We start from the raw sequence: 27,672 nt of genomic DNA on the forward strand, positions 1-27,672 counted from the left end.
CTTCTGTGTGTTGGGAAACTTGTTTGTTTTTGCGTTGTGGAATTTTACAGACAGTGTGTCTGTTTTCTTAGTTGTTATTTAAATACATATATTCTTTTGTGTTTGTGGTATGTAAAAAGGTAATTGTTTCTTTGTCTGACTTTTTGATTTAAAAAATTGAAGCTGTAGGGAAAGGGTGCCATTTTTTTTATTTTTGTAATTGTTTGACTGTGTTTATTCATATAGTAAGGGAGTTGAGGAAAGCCTTTGTTGTTTCATTTCTTTTCTTTTACCTGAAATTAGGTTATTTAGTACTCCTCCTGAGCTAGACCTGTTTTATTTGTTGTTTTGGTTAATCCTTCTCCTGAAGATTTATTCTTCCTTTATTGTTTATTGATTAAGAACCAAATAATAAAATAATTTAAGTTTACTCTTGTGGTTGTTTCACATTTCTGAGGCAGGATTGAAGTGTTCCCTCAATATTTGTTTATTTAATTTATACACAATTTATTAATTTGGTCTTTTTTTTTTCAAATTCGAAATTTAAATTTTCTTTGTTATTTTCCTTCCCCAACCCTAGACCAAAAAGGGGAAGGGACGTAACAATAGGATATGAATATAAAGGATTAAAATATTACAAAACATATTATTTTCTAGCCTACATAAATTTAAAAACCACTGCCTTCAATCCTTCTTCATCTCGGGGGTGGGGGGGGGCGTTTTCAGTTTATTCAATTTGCTTTTGTACAATGTTGTTATTATTATTATTAGCAGTATTATTTATTATATCCATATTTATATTTGTTCTATTAAAAACAAGCTTAGATTTGTCCACCTGCAGGTTTTAGACCATATGGGGCACAGCAACAGTGTTTGGATATAACTGGATATATATTTGGACCTCACTTCGTTATTATTGTTCATTTATTCGTTTGCTGGAAATTAGAACTGAATTTAGAAATAGTTTTGAAACAAATCTTTGCACTTAACAAACTAAATTAATTATTTATAGGCTAACTGATGTCTGTGCATACAAGGTTTCCCTATACGCGAGAGCGAAAGTGAATTATGAGATGCCTTATCTCTCATTCTCGCCCTAAAGATGCTCTGTTTAACTGTTTTCTTGCAAGTGAAATGCTCAGTTTTTACACATACTTTACGTCATGTAAATAGCAAATGCACTTATGGCGCGACGCAACTGACTCTTAAAGGGAATGGGAGATGAGACTCTGATTGGTTTATTCTCAAAGCACACCTATAACTCATTAAGAAAATAAACTCAACCCTTTTAGACCATGCGCCACAGCGAAATTTTCCCGTCTTTAAAATAGCAAAAGTGGATTCTGACATGCCCTAAATGTATTTGCAACCTTTCCGTTTTGCTCCTGGACCGTCAAAATAGAGCCCTTGAACTCTGAACCTTTTATATGCTCATTGTAATTGAAATATGGAGGGAATAACACACACCTGGCCATGGCACAGCTTAGAAGCCAATTGTCCAATTACTTTTGGACCCTGAACAAGTGGGAGGCACATATGCAAACTGTTGTAATTTCTACAGCATTTACCTGATTTGGATGTAAATACCCTCAAACTAAAGCTGACAGTCTGCAGTTGAGTCTTGTTTCTTTCATTTCAAATCCATCTTGTTGGTGTATAGAACAAAAATGTTATAATTGTGTCAATGTCCTAATATTTACGAACATAACTGTGTACTTTTTAACTTGTAAATCTTTAGTTTTATTTTTTTGAGAGAAATGTAGTAAAATTATAATTAAAACCTTTGTGACAACAAAAGTTTATTGTATTGTACTTTTCCTCCATAGTTACTGAGATATAGCAGTATTAAATCCTATAGTTTATCAGATGTTTTGACAAAACTTCTTTTGTATTTCATAGCAAACTTTTTACAGATTATACATTATGTAAATAGAATCACGCTTTATTATTAGAGCAAACAAACTATAATTTAAAGTATTATGTGTGCTTGTGTATTTTTCTGCACATAAAGAGCTTCTGTTTAGATTCTTGCACATTTATTATTAAAAGGAGAAGTGGAAGAATGTAACAATGGTCTGTCTGTTTATTGCCTTGTTGTAGAGGTTTTGTTGACATGGAGACAAAAATACATTTGGCAGTAGGTCATGACATTCTGGGACACAATCTTAGAGGCGTTCAGTAAAGAAGAAACAGCGAGAAAACAACTAAAAAACCAACAGGACTGTCCTTAAAAGACTCTAAAGATGACAACATCAAGATCAGAAGATACAGACACAATGTTCGGCCCAACGTTGAACATCAGACAAAAATGGGCGAATGACATGTTACAAAACACCTTAAACAAAACAATCTGCGCACACTGATATGGACTTTTGCATAAGAGAGAGAGATCTCTTGGATATTAAAACAAGCAAATAAATGGTTAGGAGATCAGGATGCATGCCCAGCAAACAATTTTGTGTTTAATAGACTATAATAGACTATAGAATACACAAGACATGTCTTTTTGAATGGGGAAAAGTGTAATGGTCAATATGACAAATAAAGCCCGACTTCTAGTACAGGAGCCAATCATCAATTGCTATATGGCGAATAAAGCCCGCCCTAGTACAGTAGTCAATCATCTATCACTATATAGTGAATAAAGCCCGCCTTCTAGTACAGGAGCCAATTATCGATCACTAAATGGCGAATAAAGCCTGCCTTGTAGTTAATGAGCCAATCATTGATCACTATATAGTAAATAAAGCATGTCTTCTAGTAAAGGAGCCAATCATCGATCACTAAATGGCGAATAAATCCTGCCTTCTAGTACAGGAGCCAATCATCGATCACTAAATGGCGAATAAATCCTGCCTTCTAGTACAGGAGCCAATCATCGATCGCTAAATGGCGAATAAATCCTGCCTTCTAGTACAGGAGCCAATCATCGATCACTAAATGGCGAATAAATCCTGCCTTCTAGTACATGAGCCAATCATCGATCGCTAAATGGTGAATAAATCCTGCCTTCTAGTACAGGAGCCAATCATCGATCGCTATATGGCGAATAAAGCCCGCCTTCTAGTACAGGAGGCAATCATCGATCGCTATATGGCAGTTCGACAGTTAAAGAGACAGTTGTGTTATTTTATTGGTGATTTGCAATATGAAATTCACTCGTAAGCTTGACAAGCAGTTATAAAGAATTTGACGTTTCCCCATTCAAACAGAATGCCCAAGGATACTGACCGAGAGGTGCTTTAAAAATGGCCGCCGAGTGAAATGACTTGCCTTAAAGGGACTTTGGTCTAATAAACATCTAATTGCAGACACCTTGGCTAAACTTGGACTGTCAATAAAAATCGAATAGACGTCTATGAATAGTCCAAAACTAGACCAGTCGTCAAATAGACCGATTAGACAGACTTTTTATGTGTAGTCATTCATGTCTGTTTATTTAACGACTGGTCTAGTTTTGGCCTATTATTAGATTTCTATTTGATTTTCATTGACAGCCCAAGTTTAGCCTTGTTCTAGCAAAGGCGACTGTGTTTAGACGTCTATTAGACATCTTTTAAAAACAAAAAGTGCTTGCTGGGTGTAAACAGTTTTGTGGTTCACGGTTTGAGGATCTAGAAAGTTCTACATGAGCCCTTGGCCTGGTAAACTCTTGTCAGGTAAGTCCTTCATTTGAGTATAAATCAAAACATCACAGTACATTCAGGAACTACAAAAACGAAAGAGTAGGAACACGTGTAAAAAACAACTACAATAATAAATAAAAAATGTGGCTTCTGGATAGCCAAGGTTCTCATCGTTTGGACTCCAAAACAGTAAGTTTTATTAAAAACATACAAATACTAAAATAAATAAGTACTCTTCCCTTTGAGTTTAAGTAGAAAAAACATCTTGCATCGTGTTCACAAAAAAGAGAGGTTGGGGCAAACTGTGCTTTTGTGGGAAGAAGCTCTTTTTGTTGGTCAATCCAAATGCATATCTTCATTCTGGCTCACATCAGTCATCTTAGATATCAATCACACGCACACACACGCACACACACACGCACACACACACACACACACTCGTATAGTGATGTTCTGAAGGTGCCCTCAGTAAACCCAGCTCACTGGAACCCACTGTGGTTCAGTACACAGTTCCTCCACAGATGACTGCAGCTTCTCGAACGCACAGTCTAAGTTGTCATTGACAATGATGAGGTCAAAGTAGTGTCTGTAAGCCCGCAGGATACGAGCGCTTTCATCCACTGTCTTCTTCAGGTCCACATCCTGTCACAGACAGAACTCAATTATTACTTGCATTAGGTGATTTTGATGCAGAACAAAAACATTCAGTGGGATCTTTATAAATAAAACATTGGATTTTGTCACTTTCAGAAAATTGTCTCCATGTTTTCTGAGTAAGTAATAGTAATACAAAGCTTGGATTTAAAGTGGCATGTGACTTTACTAGGGCACATATACAGTAGTCAACGTTTGAAGTGGATCATCACCTTGCACAAACTATTGAACAACACTCATTCTTAGGACAATTTGGAAAACTTTTGATCCACTTCAAATAAAGCCCACTGTATCTGCACGGAGCAAGACTTCGACCAATAAAATATCGAACCAAATGCTCCATTCACTGAAGTTTAGTCACTTAACTACACTCAGTCACTTAAAAGAAGCCATATCCGTAGTAAAAAAAAAAAAACTTTGGTTTATCTTACAAATAAGCAGTATGTGCACACAAAAGTATTTTTCCCAGTATATCATATCTTCGGAAAAAAGAAACTCAAACAGGTTTGGCACTAGTGGAGGACGGATGGATGGATGGATGGATGGATGGATGGATGATGACAGAATTTTTATTTTGGGGTGAACTTGCTTTTCAATTAAATATACACTCAACGGTCAATTTATTAGGTACATCTGTCAAGCTGTTTTTTAAAGCACATTTCTTATCAGTCAATCACATGGCAGAGACTCTTTAGGCATGTAGATATGGTCAAGACGATCCGTTGCAGTTCAAACCAAGCATCAGAAGGGGGAAGAAATGTGATTTAAGCGACTTTAAATGTGGCATGATTGTTGGTGCCAGATGGGCTGGTCTGAGTATTTCAGAAACTGCTGATCTACTGGGATTTTCACACACAATCATCTCATAGAATTTACTGAGAATGGTCTGAAAAAGAGAAAATGTCCTGTGAGCAGCAGTTCTGTGTGTGCGAATGCCTTGCTGATGCCAGAGGTCAGAGGAGAATGGCCAGACTGGTTTAAGCTGATAGAAAGGCAACAGTAACTCAAATATCCACTCGTTATAAAAGAGGTTTGCAGGAGAGCATCTCTGAATGCACAACACGTCCAACCTTGAGGTAGATGGGCTAAGGCAGCAGAAGACCACACTGGGTGCCACTCCTGCCAGCTAAGAACAGGAAACTGAGGCTACAATTCACATAGGCTCACCAAAATTGGACAATAGAAGATTGGAAAAACGTTTCCTGGTCTTGTAAGTCTCGATTTCTGCTGCACCATTCTGAGGGTAGAGTCAGAACTTGGCATCACCAACATGAAAGCATGGCTTCATCCTGACTTGTATCAATGGCTTGTGGTGGTGGTGTAATGGTGTGGAGGATATTTTCATAGCACACTTTGAGCCCATACGTACCAATTGAGCATCGGTTCAATGCCACAACCTATCTGAGTATTGTTGCTGACCATGTCATCTCAAATCATCTCAAACAGCTTTCCTTGACATGAAAATGAGTTCACTTTACTCAAATGGCCTCCACAGTCACCGGATCTCAATCAAATGGAGAATCTTTGGGATGTGGTGGAATGGGAGATTCGCATTATGGATGTGCAGCTGACAAATCTGCAGCAACTGTGTGATGCTATCATGTTAATATGGACCAAAATCTCTGAGGAATATTTTGAGTACCTGGTTCAATCGATGCCATGACGTATTAAGGCAGTTCTGAAGGCAAAAGGGGGTCCAACCTGGTACTAGTAGAGTGAACCTAATAAAGTGGCCGGTGAGTGTATGTTTAATGTAATAATATAGTTTGTAGAAGGCATAGTACCCAAACAACTTAAATCAAAATAATTGGTCTGACCATTATGATAGGCTGTTTTGAACGCCAGTCAACACTATTTATACACACATACGCTCATTTGTTTAACAACATATTTGATTTATATTTAAATTGGCAAGTTTGTTTATCTACACATACAATATTGTGTATGGTAATAGACCTGTACATCCAATCAAGGCCAAAATTATGAATACCCCAGGGGTACATTTTAATTCTCTTTTTACTTTTTTTATTTGTTTGTTATCTTTGTCAATGTACAAAACTGCAACAAATGTAGCACTGCAATAAAATAATTCTCTCAGATCAAGCACATGGTAGCCTTTACTAAAAAATGTAAGAAGTCACACACCCCTCTATTTTTGGTAAGAGTTTTTGAAGTTCTCACAACACTCCTATATCAGGTTAATTGTCAACTATTAGCATACTTATGTATTAAATTGTTGTTACTTGATTTTAAATTTAGCAGCAAATTAAAGTAGCAAAAAGGAAAAGCTACATTGTGTCATACATAGGGAGAGAGAGAGAGAGAGAGAGAGAGAGAGAGAGAGAGAGAGAGAGAGAGAGAGAGAGAGAGAGAGAGTTTTAATTTTATTGCCATTTCAGCTTCTATGGCTATGTCATGGCAAAAAGAAAATAGATCAAGTTTATCACGTTTTATAAATACCAATTTTCTATAATTATAAAAATATTTTAACATTAGTAATCAACAGCAATAAATAATGTCCAAGGTAAAATACATAAATAACAATAATGATAATATATAAGATAAAAATCTAAAACAGTTTTTAAGGTTTCCTTTTGATAAAATTTGTACAATTTTAGATGGCTTCACATTTAAAAATATTTCCTTTAAAGTCTCCAGATAAATATTGTTGTCTGATAACATTAGAAATGGGGCATTCAACAAGAATATGTTTAACAGTTTGGTTTCTGTTGCAATATAGACATTTTGGTGGTTCTTCTCCTTAAAGTAAATGTTGTGTCATACATAGGTTGTTTAAAACCATGTTATTCTAGTGAAGTAGCCTAGTAGTATGTGACTCATTAGAAACCACGGCAGGCATAAATGTTGAAGCAGGTTTGTAACACATCTCACCAAGTAGGAAATGGTATCAGGATGTGCTGCCACCACAAATAGCATATGTTGTGTGGCTGGTTTTAACCCATAACCCAACACCAATGCAAATCATTTCAAGATCTAGTTTAGCTTTAAAACAGCAGACCTGGAGGAAGTTTCAGAATAACTCACTGCGAGTTGTTTGGTGGTCAGTCCTGCATCCACCACAGCTTTGTGCATATCCTTCAGCGTGTCGAACTCTGGCGCTGCAATGAACACGACATACGGCATGAACTCTGCTGTTTTTAACAGCTTCAGAGCCTGAGGAGAGAGCATGTACAAAGAGTTGACTTGTAGGAAGCACAAATAAAAAAAGGCATTTCCATGCACAGAATGGATTTTGATCATTACACACAATAGCACAGGTGCCAAACTCAGTACCTGGAGGGCTACAGCTCTGCGCAGTTTAGCTTTAACCCTCATTAAACACACTTGATTAAACTAATGGAGTCCTTCAGGCTCGTTTAAAACTTACAGGTAAATGTGTTTAAGGTAACTCATGATCATAATGAAAGGCTTTACTATACATTCATTTTCCTTCGGGTTAGTCCCTTTATTCAAAGGGGTCGCCACAGTGGAATGAACCACCAACTTATGCAGCATATGTTTTACACAGCGAATGCCTTTTGAGCTGCAACACAGTACTGGGAAACAAGGCTTTAATATGTCAAACAAAATTTTTGTATTTATCATTTTGTGAACTCATGGAAGAACTTCAACACTGCTTCTCATGTGGAGTCCCTAAGTGTTCATGTGATGTTGACTGATAAACTGACCTAGTTTGTGGTGTGTTTATGTAAAGGTTGTGTTTATTTACTCAATTAGTGGTTAAAATTGGTTATACTCTTCTGACCTTCAATGGTAGCCACAATGTGGAGAGATTAATTTGATGCTCAATAAAAAGTTTTACGTAAGTGAGAAATGTTAAAATAAATAAATAAACAAATGAATGTTCACATGAATAAATAAATGAATAAATAAATAAATGTTTAAATGAATAAATGAACAAATAAATGAATGTAAAATTGGATGAATGAATAAATGAATGAATGAGTAATTGATCAAATAAACGAATAAATTACCCATATAATGAATGAATGCTTAAAAAATGAATGAATGAATGAATGAATGGATTAATGATTGAATGAATGGATGAATATGTGAATATATGAAAGAATAAATTAACAAATGAATGAATTAATTAATAAATGAATGAATAAATGAAAAAATGAATGTATGAATGAATGAATGAATGAATGAATGAATGAATGGGTGAATGAATGAATGAGTTAATAAACTAATCTTAAAATGAATCAATAAATAAATGAATTTTAAATTAATAAATAAATGAATGACTGAATGAATAAATAAATAGATGAATACATAAATAAATAAATGAACAAATAGATGAATGACTAAATGAATGAATCAATTACGGATAAATTAATAAATGAATAAATGAGTAAATTATTAAACAAATAAATGAATTACCCAAATAATGAATGAATGATTAAATGAATTAATAAATGGATGAATGAATGAATGAATGAATGAAAGAATAAATTAATGACTGAATGAATGAATACATGAATGAAAGAATAAATGACTGAATAAATGAATAAGTAAATTAATAAAGGAATGAATGAATGAATAAAAAGGATGAATGAATTAATGAATAAATGAGTTAATTAACGAATGATTAAATGAGTAAATAAACTAATGTTATAATAAATGAATTAATAAATAAATGAATGTTTAAATGAATAAATAAGTGAATGACTGAATAAATGAATGGATGAATAAATGAACAAATAAATGAACGAACGAACAAATGAATGAATAAATGAATGAATGAATGAATGAATGAACGAACAGACGAATAGATGCCGCAAATGATATGAATAAGTTTGGATTATTACAAACATTTGTGGCAACATCTGAGTAAACTGACAATTTAAAAACTAGAACTTGCCGTTTTTATTTTGTACTACAACAAGTTTGTGCAGAGTGAGGTGGCACACAGGTGTCTCTCTATCACAGTAGCAGTCATGTGTTATCGTAACTATCAAAGAAAGCACAAAAGAGGAAACCAGTGTATTGCTAATTCATGATCAGCCTATAAAGTGGCCTACATCATAGTTTCCCCACTCTGTAAAAAACCTGTTTCCACCACCATGTGCTCACTTCCTGTTTTTTTAAATATATCTGTATTGGAGTGCAAGTGCTATCTAGTTCTATCATGTGATGGTTAAAACATGTTTTATGCATTTTATGTAGGATAACACAACATTACATGACATATAATACACAAAAAGCATTAAACACATCTTACGGGCTGGATGCATCAACATTAAATAGTCCAAAGAGAACCTTTGTTATTATGGTGATACATTAGGTGCTTTGTTGTATTTTTGGTTTTGGTTTTGATTATCTTATGTCCAAAACTGCCACTTTTCACAACACATAAATGTTTTTTTCCAAAATGAAGAGGGAATTCAATCCAAAGCCAAAACCTTGTCATATAACAGATGAAGTTATTTGCACAATTTAAGACAATATTGGCTAACTAGAAGCCAATACTAATGCTAAGCTAAAATGCACAGTGTGTTCTCTCTCTTCATTGTTTCCACATCTATCCATCCATTCATCCATCCATCTATTTCATGTTAAGCACCTTCAGTGTTCAACAAACATTTATTGCTATTTTTATTGCTACAAACAGCTGTGCTGCATAAATCTGCCAAAATGATAACCAGTTAGTATGATATCTTTGAAACACAGTCCCACCCCTGTCATCCAAAGCCACACCTCCTGAAACATGAAGGCGCACACCTTAAAGATGACAGTAGACAACCCACTAGATTATGTCATTCGCCAGTTAGAAAAAATTCCAGTACTTTATAATACTACACCTCTGAGTGAAAAACTCTATTATATCTAGCACGTTTTCAGTTGTGTAGCAAACAAAACTTTTCATAATGTGCTACATTTTGTTTTTCTCAGTTGCTTTGGTGCATTTCTCACAACACTATTTACATTTGCACAACAGTTAATGCATTTCTCAAAACAATTAGTCATTTGTGCACATCATAGTAGCAGTTTCTCATTCTTTCCAACAAATTGCAAATGCTTTTGGACATGCATCAAATGCTTTCATGCAACTCTCTGCTGTTTCATAACATTATCATTTGCTTCTGTCATGTCAGTCAAAATTAACTAAACTTGTGAATGCTGAATAATCATTCCATGTAAAACTAATAGTCCTCATTTCATTACTTGAGTCATTACATACAAAAATGATGAACCAGTTGTCAAAATCTGTCTAGCAAATTTTATAAAATATAAATAAATCTTTTTTTCCTGAAAATGTCTTCTAAATTGAACAGTTTGATGAATGATCTACAGACCTATGTATGTTGTAGGTTCAGTTCCAATATGTGCTGAATTATTGTTTACAGTTGTGCACAGTTCTTCCCAAAGGGAGTTTATGTTTGTTGTAAATAAGGGTGTATTTATTCTTTTGCACAATACTGTGAATAAATTAGAATTGCAAAGAGCAAATGCAGTAAAAAAGTGAAACACATATTCTGTGTCTTGTATGTCTAACTTTACAGTAGTTTTTAAATATCTGTGCAAACAGTATATAATGCTGTTTTGAGCATTTTCAGTGGACTTTTTGCATTCGAAAAAAACGTCATGATGAAAACATGACAAAGTCATTTGACTATCTTGTTCATAAACAGTGTCAGGACTTTTCGTCTTGATCACACTGACATTTCATTGACATGAATACTTGCTTTTTAGGAATGAGCTCTCCATTTTAAGCTAGTGACAGGCTTTTGCAGGATATTTGCTAGGTTTTACAGTTTGTACTAATTGTTTTAAGAAAAGCATTAACTGTTGTGCAATTGCAAATAGTGTTGTGAGAAATGCACCAAAGTCACTTAGAAAAACTGTAAATGTCTTTGTCACTTTTTATCACTTTAAAGCACAGGTGTCAAAGCCAGGTCCTCGAGGGCTGCAGTTTTGCACAGTTTAGTTCCAACCCTGCTTCAACACACTTAAGCCAAGTTCAGACTGCATGATTTTCAAAGTAGTCGTGTCACAGATGTTTTCACACTGCATGACTATCTGGGGCAGCATTCCGATGCTGCTGTGTTTACACTGCAAGATTGATCGGCGACAGGAGGTTCATACTGCATGACCTCATAGGAAGAATCGCCAAGACAACTTTGTCTCGGTCTGCAAACTATGTCTCACAACCGCAAAAAGTGACATGGAAACAACGGAATGTCACGAAGGCCTAGTATATCTCTGTTATTAACTACATAATGAGAAAGAAGCATTTAGTAGGGTAGAAAATACTTATTTTACTCACCTGGGCTTTAAAGGCAATTTCAATCAAACTTTTTTCTTTTTTCCACCAGGTTGTGATATGTCACGTCAGATGACACGTCAAACACACTGCTCCTGTCAAATTTCCACCAATTTTTCCTTCATTTCTTGGGTCCAAACATACAAAAAAGAAGCCCTTAACTTCTTCCCTAGCCTCCTGCTGACCTGCAGATACCCATACTAGTGGATGCTGCTCTCTCATTGACTGTAGGTAATCACAGATTTCATTTTTAATCAGAACACATTTTACATGGCACCAACAGCTCCAGATATTTAGCATGAAAAATATCTGATTGGAGTCTGCAACTCATTGGCGATTCTCTCAGATCGTGTCTTTGATAGTTTACACTGTGTGATTGCTACTAACGTTAACGAGCACCGATTTGCCTGTGATTCGATAACTGTCTGCGATTTCTCAAAACCTGGCGAATCTAAATCTGGGCTAAAATCTGAACTTTGCATTACCTGTATGTTTTAAACTAGCCCGAAGGACTCTATTAGTTTGATCTGGTGTGTTTAAATGGGGTTAAAACTAAACTGTGCAGAGCTGCGGCCCTCCAAAAACTTGCCTTGACACATGTGCTTTAATGCATCCTCGATGAATAAAAGTTTTTCAGACCTGAAACTACCAACAACTCATTCATTTATTAATTTTCTTTTTGGCCAAGTACCTTTATCAATCAGGGGTCGCCACTGCGGAATGAACCACCAACTTATCCAGCACATCTTTTACGCAGCAGTTGCCCTTCCAGCTGCAACCCATCTCTGGGAAACATCCACACACACTCATACACTACAGACAATTTAGCCTACCCAATTCACCTGTACCGTATGTCTGTGGTGCAAACCGTAGCACCCGGAGAAAACCCACAGGAACGCGGGGAGAACATACTAACTCCACACAGAAATACCAACTGACCCAGCCGAGTCTCGAATCACCTTCTTGCTGTGAGGTGACAGCACTACCTACTGCGCCACCGTGTCACCCTACTAAGAACTATTCATTATATTATCTAATATTTTCTCAGCTGAATGTCTGATTTTAAGAGATTTTCACCTGAGGGTTGACGTCCAGGATACATGTGCGTCCAGTGTTCACCACCTCATGGATGGAGTCAATTTTAGTACCATAGAGGTTTCCGTCATACTCTCCGTGTTCCAGGTACCGTCCCAACTTGATGTCAGTTTCCATCTCAAGACGGGTCACAAATCTGTACGACTGACCATCTCGCTCGTCATTGCGCGGCCGTCGAGATGTGTCTGAGATATTGAGACAATACAAACAAGATTAAGGGTTATTTTGCTCTGTTTTTTGATATTTTCTTTGTGTATTTTGAGCTACTCACGTGGTACAGTGGTGCCAAAGCGGGTGGGATGCAGTACAACTAGTCTGTTTTTCAGGCTGCGGCGGCCCACTCCCTGCGCTCCAATCAGAATGAGGGTTTTCCTCTGAAACGGTGGCATACGAGCTACCTCTTCATAAATCTGAAGCTCGTGACGGTCAAACTCTGCGGTATAACCAGATACGAGAGCAGACACAATAGATTTATTTAGAATGGGTTAAAGGGTGCATATTCGTTCCTTCATTCATTCATTTATTTATTTTCCTTCAGCTTAGACCCTATATTAATCAGGGGTCGCCACAGCGGAATGAACCTTTAACTTATCCAGCATATGTTTTACACAACGAATGTCCTTTCAGCTGCAATCTAGTTCTGGGGAACATCCATACACACTCGTAATTAAATTAAAATTTTATAAATTTAATAATACAATAATAATAAGAAAAAAAATTTTGTTTGAATAATTTTTAAAATTAATTTTCAAATATATTCATTTACAAACCCTATAACCCTTACCAAAAATAGAACAAAACATTGCTGTCAATTACTTCAGTCTACAATAACAATAATAAAAAAAATAATAATAATAATAATGATAATAATAATAATTTAATAATAAAAAATAAAGGTCAGGTCAAAATCCTCAGCAGTAAATAAATGGAGAAATTTTAAGCAAAAGTTACAGTAAGGACAGTGATTAAATGCCATTTTTAAATAAAAGGATAAAAGTTTTATTGAAATTGGGATTGTTGGTGATTGTATGTTATTGGCTAGATTGGGTAGCTATACATGAACAAGACATATTAAGACCTGTTTAAAAAAGATTAAAGACCTACAACAACATTTCAGTAGATTTAAGACTTTTTAAGGCCTAAAATTTAGCTTTTGAGCTACAAGACATTTTAAGACTTTAAAACCTTGCAGATACCCAGATATATTAAACAAAAAAATAATAATATCCTACCATGTATATATTATGCACTCACAGACACAGACTCTCTCTATATGCTCTAAAACATGGCATTTAGATTTTTTAATTTAAAAAAAAGGTCCTCTAATAGCTCACCACAGTTGATTTTATTTGATAATATAGCAAAAACATTGATAGTAACATATTATTACAATCTGAAAATACTCTTTTTCTATTTGTAATATATTTTAAAATATATTTTTTATTGCTGTGAGGATGGTAAACATGAGCTTCTATCAGTTATCACTTATTCATTCTAATTTGGTGCCTAAGTGACATTTCTTAGTTTTATGAATGTTATTTCTGTGAAAAATCATGATGTACAACTGTTTAAAAGTAAGAAAAAATATCATGTTTTTTTAAATTGCACTAAAAAGAAAAAGGAAATGAAAGCCTATTTTTATTTAACAAAGGCAAACTTGTAGTTTAACTTATAAATGACAGCAAATAAACTTTAAATGTTATTAATATAGGGCGAGGCAGTGGTGCAGTAGGTAGTGCTGTCGCCTCACAGCAAGAAAGTCGCTGGGTCGCTGGTTCGAACCTCGGCTCAGTTGGCGTTTCTGTGTGGAGTTTGCATGTTCTCCCTGCCTTCACGTGGGTTTCTCCCACAATCCAAAGACATGCGGTACAGGTGAATTGGGTAGGCTAAATTGTCCGTACTGTATGAGTGATTGTGTGAATGTGTGTGTGGATGTTTCCCAGAGATGGGTTGCGGGTGGAAGGGCATCCGCTGCGTAAAAACTTGCTGGATAAGTTGGCGGTTCATTCCGCTGTGGCGACCGAGGATTAATAAAGGGACTAAGCCGACAAGAAAATGAATGAATGAAAGAATTAATGATAAAATACAAAAAAAAAAAAAAATACACACACTGTACATATACAGTTAAAGTTAGAATTATTGTTTCTCTGAGCATATCTGATAATATTTTTTCTTCTGTAGAAAGTCTTTGTTTTATTTCGGCTAGAATAAAAGCAGTTTTAAATTTTTTAAAAACCATTTCAAGGTAAAAATTATTAGTCCGTTTAAGCTAACTTTTTTCCGATAGTCTACAGAACAAACCATCAGTATACAATAACTTGCCTAATTACCTTAACCTGCCTAGTTAACCTAATTAACCCAGTTAAGCCTTTAAATGTCACTTTAAGCTGTAAAGAATCGTTTTGAAGAAGATCTAGTAAAATAATATTTACTGTCATCATGACAAAGATAAAATAAATCAGTTGTTAGAAATGAGCTATTAAAAAGATTATGTTTAGAAATGAGTTGAAAAACCTTCTCTCCCTTAAACAGAAATATAAATACATAAATAGAAAAATATTTATTAAAATTTTAAACAACTGCTTTCTTATTGTATGTAGCTTCAAATTAAAATGATTACTCCAGTCATTATTTTATTACTATTACCATAATAATAATAATAATAATAATAATAATAATAATAATACTTAATATTAGAGTGTTTTCTATCTGCTCACCTGCATTTTTGGCAGTAAGGTACATCATCTTTTTCTTCTTTTTACCAGTCATTGTTCCACATAAGATTCCTACAAAAAGAGAAAAAAGTTGAGTGAGCAAAAAGTTTGTGTAATGTAATGCTACATGTGTCCACTAGATGGTACTTTGGTTGTATTTTCTGTAGACTTGTAGCCACTGTTCATGTGAATTATTAAAGCCAAATAAAAGCTTATGGAATCTATGGTTTAAACATACATACATGAACTATAGTGCGTCACAAAAAATAAATACCATAGTTTTCACCAATTTACTTGTTAATTCTGCAAATCATAAAATTACATGGCATATCATATATCAAAAATCTTTTCTGTTTTGGTGATCGCAGTGTGTTGACGAGCATTACCTGCTCCATCCAGGTCTCTAGGAACAAATGCTTTCCTCTTTTCCTCTAGAAACTGACTGGGAATCAGCCCAGTGCCTCCTTCTGCTAAATGACATGCCTGTCAGTTAAAAGAATATAGTTAGTAAAATAAAACCAAACCCAACACAAATGAGTCAGTAAATGCCATGCTCAATTATCAGACCTGCCACCAGTTGGGATCTTCGCGGTTGACAATCTGCAGAATATCCCCCCGTTTGAAAGCAAGTCCTGCTTCTCTGCATGGAATTAGATTATCGCTGGCTGGATTGTAGTCAAAATGCGGCTTCACATACACCTGGGAGAAATAAAACAGGTGAGATTAGACCAAACACTAGACAGCAATGATAAGTATATGATCACTAATAATGCACACCTCCAATTATCAAATAATCACATTTATGAGAAAATTTCTATTTTTAATTTTTGTTTTACCATTATTTAACCAGCAAGTCTCAAGGGTATATACAGGAAGCAGAGATTAAAATTCAATACCTTTTAAGACCTTTTGTAAAACTCTTTGCATACATTTTAAGACCTCATCACCACTTCAGGTTTCAACCAGTAACATTGGTGATATTTTAACTTGCAGTATTTTACTAAATACTGATTGCGAGAAACAAATCCTAAAATAAAAACTATATATACTGAATGAAAATGTTAATCTAGCAGGAATACCTGTGTTTCCCTGGTTACTGCAGTAAACAAAGCAGTGTGTCGTCAAATCTAGCAGGATTTTTTTTATTTCATGAAGTACACAGCATCCCAATATTCAAAGATTAAATTCAGGTATACTTTAGCATACTAATACCGAATTTAATATCTTGTAAATAGCATTTAAGACTTTTTAATACTTTATAAGGGCCTTAAATTTCTCTAAATTGATTTATCATTTTTGTATAGTTTTTAAGACTCCGCAGACACCCTGACAGTAAAACATCTTAAAATACATAAACCCCACATAACAACATTTCAGTCCACTCAAAAAAAAAAAAAAAAAAAAAAAAAAAACAATCGCATGCTTCCAATACAGCTCTCTTTATGATGCTTTTAAATTTACAGAAAGACACAATTTTATTTAGTTTGAAGTCTTTTTGCAACTTATTCCATGCCCAAGGTGCACAATAAGCAAATGCAGTTTTACCCAGCTCAGTAGAAATTCCAGGTATATTAAAAAGCAAACACTTGGAAAAGTGTTGCTGGTAATTCCCAGAGCTAACACAATAGTTCTAATCGTTTTCATTTAAGTGACTTAATTTGAAACAAATTGATAATTTTAGTTTCATAATTTTAATGTTAGTAATGCAATTACATACTGTATTCCAGTTTTACATTTTTTAGCATTAGTACAACATAAAATGATCCATAATTGATGCTTTATGTATTTCCTTCTTTTACTGACACAGAGAATAAGAGGACTTCATCATTTCAGTAGGTAAAAACAGAAAAACAAAATGAACAAATAATTCATTTCTACTAAGGGTTCATGCACTGTAAAACCCAACAGTCAAGTTTATCCAATGAAATGAATGTAGTTTACTCAAAATTTACTGAAAGTTAATTTGACTCATTTGAAAAGAGCTTGAACTCAGTGTTGAAGGTAATGAGTTAATTAAATACCTCATAACTTCAACTTAAATGGAGTAAGTTCACAGAACTCAGATTCGTTTTTTTTTTTTAACTCAAATGGTTTGTAGCAATCGGTTTCCTCAAACGGTTTTGGGTTTTACAGTTCTCAGTTGGTTTGAGTTCTCTTCATTTATTGGGTTTTACTGTGCTCAAATTGCTTTGTGCACTTAAATGGATTAAGTTCACAGTACTCATTAGGATTAGTTTTTAAACTTAAATGGTTTATTGCAATCGGTTTCCTCAAAGGACTGGGGTACCTTAAATTATTGAGTTTAGTGTGACTGCATCACATGGATGCTAAAAGTCTGTTTCCTTCATTCAAAGAAAAAAAGAAGATATTTATTTACTTTTGGGGGGGCGGTTGCTAATAAATCCCATCTGGGATCATGTTTTTTTGGTTTTGTTTTGTTTTCGTAAGGGCAGTTTGGATTCAGATATCCTTAACTTTACATAAACTCAAATTAGACTAGATATTAAGCATACTGACTGAATTTCCATTGCAAATCTCCAGGATTTTAAGCACCGAGGATGAGGGGATGATATAATATTTACATAAACTTACCCATTGCTTTTTTGGACGATGACAAGAAGTATTGTTTTAGGTCCCAGTGTCCCATGTTTTTACGTATTAAATCATAACAAAAATATTAATGCTATTAACAGAATTCCTTTCTAAAGCCCCTTAAATACATTATGTGCACAGAGGGTGAGATGTGAGATACGGAGAAATCACCAGGAGCCATGTAATGAGATTTTTGCGTGTGTGCATGTCTTGCCCTAGATAGCATGTGGAGTGTTATTAATATGGCTCTCAGGGATCTTTTTTTACAACAAAGCATCATGGGATTTCACAAATGGCCAAATGCAAGCTGAATATCGAGGTCTAATGCTTCGGCATGCACACAATATGTCTTAAATATATATATATATATATATATATATATATATATATATTTATATATATATATATATATATATATATATATATATATATGAACTGCATAAATGGTATGAAAATGTAGATCACTCCCTATGCAGTTCTATTTAAAATATAATATAAATGTGTTTAATAAGTGGGTTTGGAGGGAATTTGGTGGGTGGATATTTTGAAATGAGCCATTATACTGACCACAAGAACCATACCCATACCAGGTCCGCCTCGTAGCCAGTCTGGTGAAATCGGTGGTTGTTTTTTTCTCAAAATGTGGACCTTTTTGAGGTTATTTACCTCATTTTCTATTTAATTATGAGGTTTAAATACTGCAGTTTAATGACATTTTAAGCACTGTTTTTGTTTAAATAGCTTGTCTGATGGTCATCAGATCCAAACTTTTTGATGTACCAAAACATTTCCTTCAAAATGAAGAAAAAACATACTTTAAAATACTAATTTATTACATGATTTATCATTAAAAGAAAAATGGGTTTCATACATTTTTTTTATTAAAAACTGTAGCTTATTTGTAATTTATAAGGCAAATAACAGTCTGGTCAGCACATTCAACTTTCCTCAGTTAGAATTTGGTTATTTGAATAAACAAATAAGCAATAATAATTTAGAGCTTCACAATTTTTTTGGGGTTTTGCTATTGTAAAAAAAGTTACATTGAAATTGAATGGATAACAACAGCCAGATTAGTATTTAATATAGGCTGCAATTGGTGCTTCACACCTTTTTATTGATTCTTTTTTGTTTTGTAAAGAAGGTCCAAGATTTGGAATAAAAGTTACTTGTAAAATGTTTTCTCTTTTTAACATCAATACAGTAGGTCAGTAGTGAAAGAGGACTTTACTTTCATAACCCAACAGAGGATTCCACTTGGTCTCAAATTAAAGCCTTCTTCACTAAGTTATTGTCACAATTTATGATGGAATAGCAGTCAAAATAGAACAAATGAGCTCATGTATGGGGCAAAATCTGTCAGTGGAGGGTGGGTCTTTTAAATGGGGTGTAGTCAACTATACTGACCCATTCAAAAATACATTTTATTAGTCATTCTAGATTTTCTTTTATGAAAAGCAGTAGAATACCAAGTTAAGATCATGCTCCATAAAATTATTTTGTTTATTTACTGTAAATATATCAAAATTTTTCATTAGCAATGTGCATTACTAAGCACTTCATTTAGACTATTTCATTTATTCATTCATTCATTCATTCATTCATTCATTCATTCATTCATTCATTCATCCATTTATTCTTCAATTTATTTATTTACCTTGCCCATATGTAGCTGATTTCGTATAGATGTATCTGGGCCAAATATTGTCCTATCTATAAACAAATCTTAATGTGTTTTATATTTTGTTTTTCTGTGTTGAATCCTTGTATTTTGTTGCATGTTTGATTTCTTTGTTGTTGTAGCGCTTTGGGTTTTAGAAAATTGCATTATCATCATCATCATCATCATCATCATCATCATCATCATCATTATTATTAATATTATTATTATTATCATTATTATCAACATTATTATTATTTATTATTATTATCAACATTATTATTATTATTATTATTATTATTATTATTATTATTATTATTATTATTATTATTATTATCATCATCATCATCATGATTATTATTATTATTATCATCATCATCATCATCATCATTATTATTAATATTATTATTATTATCATTATTATTATTATAATTATTATCGACATTATTATTATTATTATTATTATTATTATTATTATTATTATCAACATTATTATTATTATTATTATTATCATCATCATCATGATTATTATTATTATTATTATTATTATTATTATTATTGTTATTATTATTATCATCATCATCATCATCATCATCATCATTATTATTATTATTATTATCAACATTATTATTATCATCATCATCATCATCAATATTATTATTTTATTATTATTATTGTTCTTCTTCTTCTTATTATTATTATTATTATTATCATCATCATCATCATCATCATCATCATCAATATTATTAATATCATTATTATTTTATTATTATTATTATTATTGTTGTTGTTCTTATCATTATTATTATAATTATTATTACAATTATTATTATTATTATCATCATCATCATCATCATTGTTATTACAATTGTTATTATTAATATTATTATTATTATTATCATCATCACCGTCATTATTATTATTATTATTATTATTATTATTATTATTATTTATGGAAAGCTTATATATTTAGCTATATTTAGCTTAAAGTGACGCTCACACTGGTTTTGTGGTCCAGGGTCACAGTTGCTCAGATATACTCATTAATAACTCATTCATATTTTACCTAATACATTGGTGAGCCAACAAGACTTCTATCAAACATTAAAAGAATCTTACAACCAGTTGCATGTATGGTTATTATTTTATGCGTACCTGTGGTGGTGCTGGAGCGTCTCTGTAACTGGGTAATATTTTGAGTGTTATTCCTCCACTACATTCTTTGAGCATCTCCTGTAGCTCAGTGGGATTAGTGCCAACGTCCTTCCCGTTCACTTCCTTAATGATGTCACCCACGTGCAGAAGCCCCTGCCTGTCAATCAGCCCTCCGTGGAGGATGCGAGCAATCACTAGGTCACCCTTGTCCATTCGGAAGGTCACACCCTGAGATACAACAAATGAAAATAGGCAGAATATTAAAAATGGCCCAAAAAACTGGTTGTAGCATCATAACTCTTTAGGTTTAAGTAATGCCAATCACAACAACCTTGCATAGCTACTTCAACACTTGCAGTTGGGCAGTCATAAAGTTACTTGTCAGAGAATTTGAAAGGTAAGTCAGTCTGACATATTAAAATTAATTTATCACTAATAAACATTTTAGAAGCATATATAATTAAACTTACAATCAAACCAAAGGCTTATTATTAACAATATTTTGGCATCCTCTTTCAAATAGAAACTAAATTTATTTATTAATCATGATGTTTTGTCATTGTGTGTAGAAAGGGCTGGTTAAGCTAAAATGGGCCACAATTTTAAGTTAAAATGGGCTGCACACACAAACACTTATACACAGAAACTGAGCGAAAATATGTTTATATTCAGAGATATGCATCCATAAAAAAATGTAAAAGACAATGATGTCAATTTACTGTAAAAGATCTGCCAAAATGTTCTGTGATATTTGTTTTTATATTGGCCCATTTCACCTAAATGTTTTGCTGTGAATGTATTCCAACTCCCATAATTTTAAAACAAGTGCACTTTTCACATGAAAAGAAACCTTATACTTTGTTTAAATATGAAATCATGTGTTTATAAAATTACCATTAGATCTTGTACAGTTAAATCAGTACAGTTAAATTATTAGCCCTCCTGTTTCTTTGCTCTTACCTTTTCAAATGTTATAAATATGTCAAATCCCAGCACAGTCACAGTTTTAGTTTGTTTGTATTAAAGAGCCTTCTTTAACATGTATTGTTCATTTTTTGTTTGAAATTAATTTTACATTTGTAATTTAGCGGCACAAAGTTTTAGTTTGTTTATATTAAAGAGTCTTCTTTTAGTATTTCGTATTATTTACTTTTTAATGGGATTTTGTTTTAAAATTGTAATTCAGTCATTGCAAAATATTTTAATTAGTAAAAAACAAACAAATGTTTTTTTGCATTTGAGAAAAAAAAAGAAAGGGTGTCTTAATTTTGTTTAACCTATTCTCCGCAAATCCATCTCAAATAAATTTGTTAAAAAATCATAATAAACCCGTGTATCGTGAGATTAATATCATGAATTGTATCGCATCGAGAGTCAAGTGAATCATTACATCTCGTCTTTCCAATATAAACATTTAATTTAATAAGAAATCATGATTTTGGGGTAAAAAGGGTAATTTTATGTAGGAGGGATTGGTTAAGCTAAATGGGCCACAAGTTTTAAGATAAAATTGGCTGCATACACAAACACTTAAACACAGAAACAGAGCAAAAACAAGTTTGTATTCTGAGATACAATTGAAGTCAGAATTATTAGCCCTCCTTTGAATTTTTGTTCTTTTATACGTCCCAATATATGTCCCAAACGATGTTTAACAGAGCAAGAAAATTTTCATAGTATGTCTGATAATATTTTTAGAATAAAAGCAGTTTTTCATTTTTTTAAAACACCATTTTAAGGTCAAAATTATTAGCCCCTTTAAGCTATAATTGTTTCAACAATTTGCAGAACAAACCATCGTTATGCAATCTTCTTCTTCTTTGGCCTTAGTCCCGTATGGTTGCGGGGTCGGCTCTTTGGAACAAGCCATTTTAGACTTGTCCATATGATAACGACTTTTTTTTACACATTCCTGTCGTCTGGGCCTGTCACCCTCATACACTATGGACAATTTAGCCTACCCAATTCACCTGCAGCATGTCTTTAGACTGTGGGGGAAACTGGAGCACCCGGAGAAAACCCACACGAAGGCAGGGAGAACATGCAAACTCCTCACAGAAATGCCAACTGTTTGTATCCATAAAAATGTTTTGCATACAGTATGAACAGAAACATACACCTATACTGTACTACATGATAAGTTATTTTTATTGTAAATAAAATTATTTTATTTACGTATTAAATTTACATAAATTATTTATGTAATTTATTGCCTTTTGCGTCATTCAAATCACGTTTATGAAAGCATTTTGGCTTCCCTGTAAAATATAACGATGATGGGAAAAGTTGTTGTGGGACATACCTAAATGCTTTCTTAGGCTATTAATTAAAGGTGTTTTCTGTCACTGTTTGTTAAGCCTGCATTAAAAGGCACCTATGGTGAAACATCTACTTTTCAAGCTGTTTGGACAGACATATGTGTAGGTATAGTGTACAGACCGCCATATTGGGGTGATATAAACACAGCCAGTCTATTTTTTTTTCAATTTAAAAAAAGATAAAAGCGATGGACCAATTGGAGCGTTTTTTAGATCGACCTTGACGTAGGAGTCCGGTGCCTCAGTCAAAGTTAATTCAGTGTGTGTAGTTTAGTCTAGGTGTACAAGCTCGGAACTTGCACACAGTTGGCTGTAAAACTATACAAAGACACAAATGATTGTGTACTCTGCTTGGTCTGTGTCCGAGGCGTACATGGATGGCTGAATTCTGATTCTCTCATGCTGCTTCTCTCTATTTGCCTGTTTGTTGCCAAACACAGAGCGGGGGAGCTCTTGACTCCGCCCCATTGTTACGTTGGGGCGGGAATTTTAAACTAATTTTCATATGAATCAACACACCCCTAAAACAGCAAGCAGTGTACACACCCCCAACATGACACTTTTGAACACATTATAATAAAAAAATCTCAACTGTGTTTTGAACTGAATCTAAACTGACACACTCAGAAGAACCATAATATTAATATTAAATCATAAAAAGGGGTAAACTATGTGCCCTTTAATGCATTCAGTTCAAAGATGCACAAATAAACATTAAAAGGTTGTGATCTCAATTCAAACCTGTGCAACGTAAATAATAAATGATAATGATTTGCATGTTTATTCATCTTTTGAAGCGCTGCATGGGATAACAGTTTATAGTTCATATATTAACACTAATGTTTATGGTAAAGATTAAAGTCACCGTTTAATATAACCTAATGCTGGTGCATGTTGTAGCAATTACATTGTGTAACCAATTGGTGGCAACAACCATCAAAATTATGTCACTGAATAGGTTTTCAAAAAAGATCCAACTATAATGAAACAAGTTTTATGTGTGAATTGTTCAATCATTCATTAAAAATAAATGTGATATGTTCTACAAGATGTTAGATTTCTATATTTAGCATTATTAGCAACAGTAGCGAAGATCATTTTTTTGTATTGAATATTTTCCTTATTTTCATCTGGTTCTTTTTTTGATTTTTATTTTTATTAAAATTACAGGTTGTAACTTCTGTTCGTTAAAACCAGTAATATTTTTATGTAAATAGAAAGCAAATAACGTTTACCTCCTCCCTTTTTTTGCTGATCTGAAAAATGGTCCGAGCCATGACTCAAAAACCATTGCATGATCCAAACCGTGAGATTTGTTATACGTTAAACTACTAGTTTCCAACGTGATGCAAGTAATATACTAGTCACTCACAAAAGGTTTGAACTTTTGAACACATTGGAACACTAGACCCAATCACCAACAACTCGGTATGTCTTGTAAACACTCTTGAAAAGTGATAAGAAAATAACACCACGTGCAAGACTGGAAATGGTACCCCGCAATAACTGTTTTAAATAATTTGCCATTCACATGGCCTGTGCGTGGATTTTCTGTGAAAGGGTGAAAAAGAAAAAAGATTATGTAAGAGGAGATGATTGTGGAGATGCAGGGGACAGGAATGTGCATTTTGCAACGAAAGGGAAAAATTGGAGGTTAAAAAACGATTTTGTGATGTGCTGTGGTTAGTCAAGCAAATTTTTCTTCTTTGTTGATTTAATTCAATTTATTTTTTATTTATATAGCACTTTTCACAATGTAGACTGTGTCAAAGCAGCTTAACATGGTTCTAGTAAAGTCCAGATTTCAGAGTTAGAGTTCAGTTTAATTTAGTTTAGTGTGGTTTCAATTTCACTGTTGTAAGTTCAAACACTGTAGAGTGAATTCACCGAAGTGCAGCTCTACAAATTCCGATGCAAGCTATCCAGTGATGACAGTCGCGAGACAAATGTTACTGTTTAATGTAATCGTTTACTCTGATTATGTTGTCTATAACCCCTCCCCATACTCTCTGATGCTCTGTATCTCGCTTTCTCTTTGGGTTTAGATCCTTTGTATAGGTCAACTTATTTCATACAGTGTGTTTTTGAATCGTCAACCGCTCCAGATATTTTAGCATGCCAAATATTTCACAGGCTTTTGTGACATGTCTGCAATTTTCTTCGATTGCGTCTTTGATTATTCACACTGCGTGATTGCTGCTTGTGTATTTGCTTCAGATTTCAGACATTTGTCAGAGATTTCACAACTTGTTGGTGAGTGAAAGTCAGTGCTAAAATCGTGTAGTGTGAACTCAGCATAAAACAAATTTAGGAACCTTTAAACTTTAAACTATCATAATGGGACACTGAGAAAATGCATGAAATGCACATTAAAAATGCACAATAAAATAAAAATATATAGGTTAAATCAGGGTGTCCATGAGGTCTTGTAAAGTATTAAAAGTTCATCAATCAATTTACAGAAATTTAAGGTGATTATACAATGTTTAAATCTATGCTAAAGTTTAAATCTAATCAGCAAATATTGAAACGCTGTGTAGATTATGAAATGATAAACTCGTGCTAGATTTGATTTTTAGCTGGTAGCCCACAAAGCACTGTTATTCAAGTTTTGCTGTAGGTGCCACCTGCCAGAAGACATTGAATTAGTGTTTGTATTCAGCATGTCTCATGTTTTAGTTTTGTGCGGGTATTTTTTTGTGTAACAATTTAAAAACTGTAGATTTACTTAATATTTTTAAATTATCCAATCTATATTAAATCATTAACTGCACACACTAATGTAGGTTGAGCCTTGGTGTGAATCATGACTAAAGTTGCCTCTACTTCTAAGTTAAGTCGGATGGTTCAGCCTGTGATTAAAGGCAAAAAAAAAAAAACATTTTTGTCATATACTCATTAGATTTTTTTCTGTTTTCTGAAATTCTAACATTCAAGCATTTTCTCTAAAATTCTCTAAAACAGAAATCGGTGTTGTAATTGGGCAATTTGGCCAATTTTTTTTCCTTTTTTTTTTCAAATTTTTTTACAACAAACATTTAGTAAATATACAAGTTCAAGTGCCCCCAGTGTTACTGGTTAAAACCTAAAAAGTGGCGATGAGGTCTTAAAATGTATGGAAATCGTCTTTAAACGATATATATGTACACTGTGTATATATATATACACAGTACACTGTAAATGTGAATTTCATCATGACCATTTTGAACATTTATTTATTTTTTTTATTCATGACCAGGTGTCTGATGATGATTCTTACGTCAGTGATGTAAGCGACAGTACATCAGTAGAGTTTTGAAGGAATGAGAATGGCAACATGAGGGAGATTTTTGGTGAGAAACTGGGAAGCACACACTTTTGAGTTAACCTGTTTGAAGCTTTGTTTTTTAATTAATCGGTTGTGTGTTTTAGTGTCTTCAGGTAATGGCAATGAGAGCGTAGTGATGCGGCGAGCACGTTTACCAAGTGCACGCATGAACGAGAGTGTGAATCTGTGGAGTATCTTGCGCAGTAACATCGGTAAAGACCTGTCAAAAGTGGCCATGCCTGTTCAACTCAATGAACCCATGAACACTCTGCAGAGACTGTGTGAGGAAGTTGAATACTGCCACCTGCTGGACACTGCTGCAAACACACACGACCCACATATGCGCATGGTGAGATCAATCTTTAGATCCATCTGTATATATGTAGGAATGGAATGGCCAGCAATGCACTGTATTCAAATTTTCTTTTAAATGCCAAAACTTATGTAAGTTTTTGCAATGGATATATCAAAATGTATTTTATAAGTAGTAATATGCATTGGCAATGCAATGTCTGTTGCGATTGGTCAGCGGTGTTCAGCGTGAGACAGAGAGAAATGCCCACCACGGCTTATCAACATTGTTGAAGCAGTCAGAGTGCAGAGTGTATGTGTGAGTGCAATGCAGTATAACACCAGCATATTGCCCTATTCTTAACTATGACACACATTCACTGTTAATCCACAAAGTGGCATAAGCTGATCTATTTTAAAACTTGACCACCACATGTGTATAGGAACAGCTGACGGTGGCCATACCAACGACAAACGGCAGTGAATCGTGAGCACACAAACACATTTAAATCTGTAAACAAAATGAACTCAGCCTAATTTAAAACTTGGTTTTAAACGCGAAATGACAATATAATGAGTTAACCAGATATAGTACGAGTAACAAAACACAATTAAATCATTTTAATCGCACTTAAGTTACTTACACTTGTAAAATGGAGGAAGAAACTGATCCATGAACTGTGTACTGTAAAGTTCCTGTCAAGCTCTGACAAAGTCCTATACATCAACAGTCTTTTCTGATTCTTCCTTTAACAAACGGCAAATTAATCCCCCATTGAAAGCGTGTAGATTGCTGAAGCACTTGACTGGAACACAGCACAAGGCTTGGGCTATAATGCTGAGGTATTTTTGCAAAAATAAACTTCAACCACTAACTCTTCACAGCCTCATCTTTGGGTAAAGAAAATAACTTTCCCTCAAGTCGCCTTTCCACTGCACACGACATTTGGACACGACTGTCGGAATACGCCCCCTTGTGGCAGCCGCACAGTA

The 27,672-nt window shown here is 33.8% G+C and overlaps 2 protein-coding genes across 2 annotated transcripts in view; one reads left to right on the forward strand and one right to left on the reverse strand.

The window, feature by feature from the left end:
- The window catches only part of osbpl3a (oxysterol binding protein-like 3a), a 104,997-nt gene that overhangs the window by 68,853 nt on the left and 8,472 nt on the right, over positions 1–27,672 (forward strand).
- Positions 3,779–20,990, reverse strand: LOC148679795 (protein PALS2-like). Its single transcript, XM_088651507.1, has 8 exons — positions 20,764–20,990; positions 15,924–16,055; positions 15,743–15,839; positions 15,360–15,428; positions 12,914–13,075; positions 12,625–12,827; positions 7,305–7,433; positions 3,779–4,247 (listed from the first exon to the last, which is right to left on the reverse strand). Exons 1-8 carry the CDS (start codon positions 20,974–20,976, stop codon positions 4,071–4,073), a joined length of 1,182 nt encoding a protein of 393 aa, XP_088507633.1. The 5' UTR covers positions 20,977–20,990; the 3' UTR covers positions 3,779–4,070.

The sequence above is a fragment of the Danio rerio genome, chromosome 19, assembly GCF_052040795.2.
Source record: "Danio rerio strain M-AB ecotype USA chromosome 19, GRCz13ab, whole genome shotgun sequence".
NCBI lineage: Eukaryota > Metazoa > Chordata > Actinopteri > Cypriniformes > Danionidae > Danio > Danio rerio.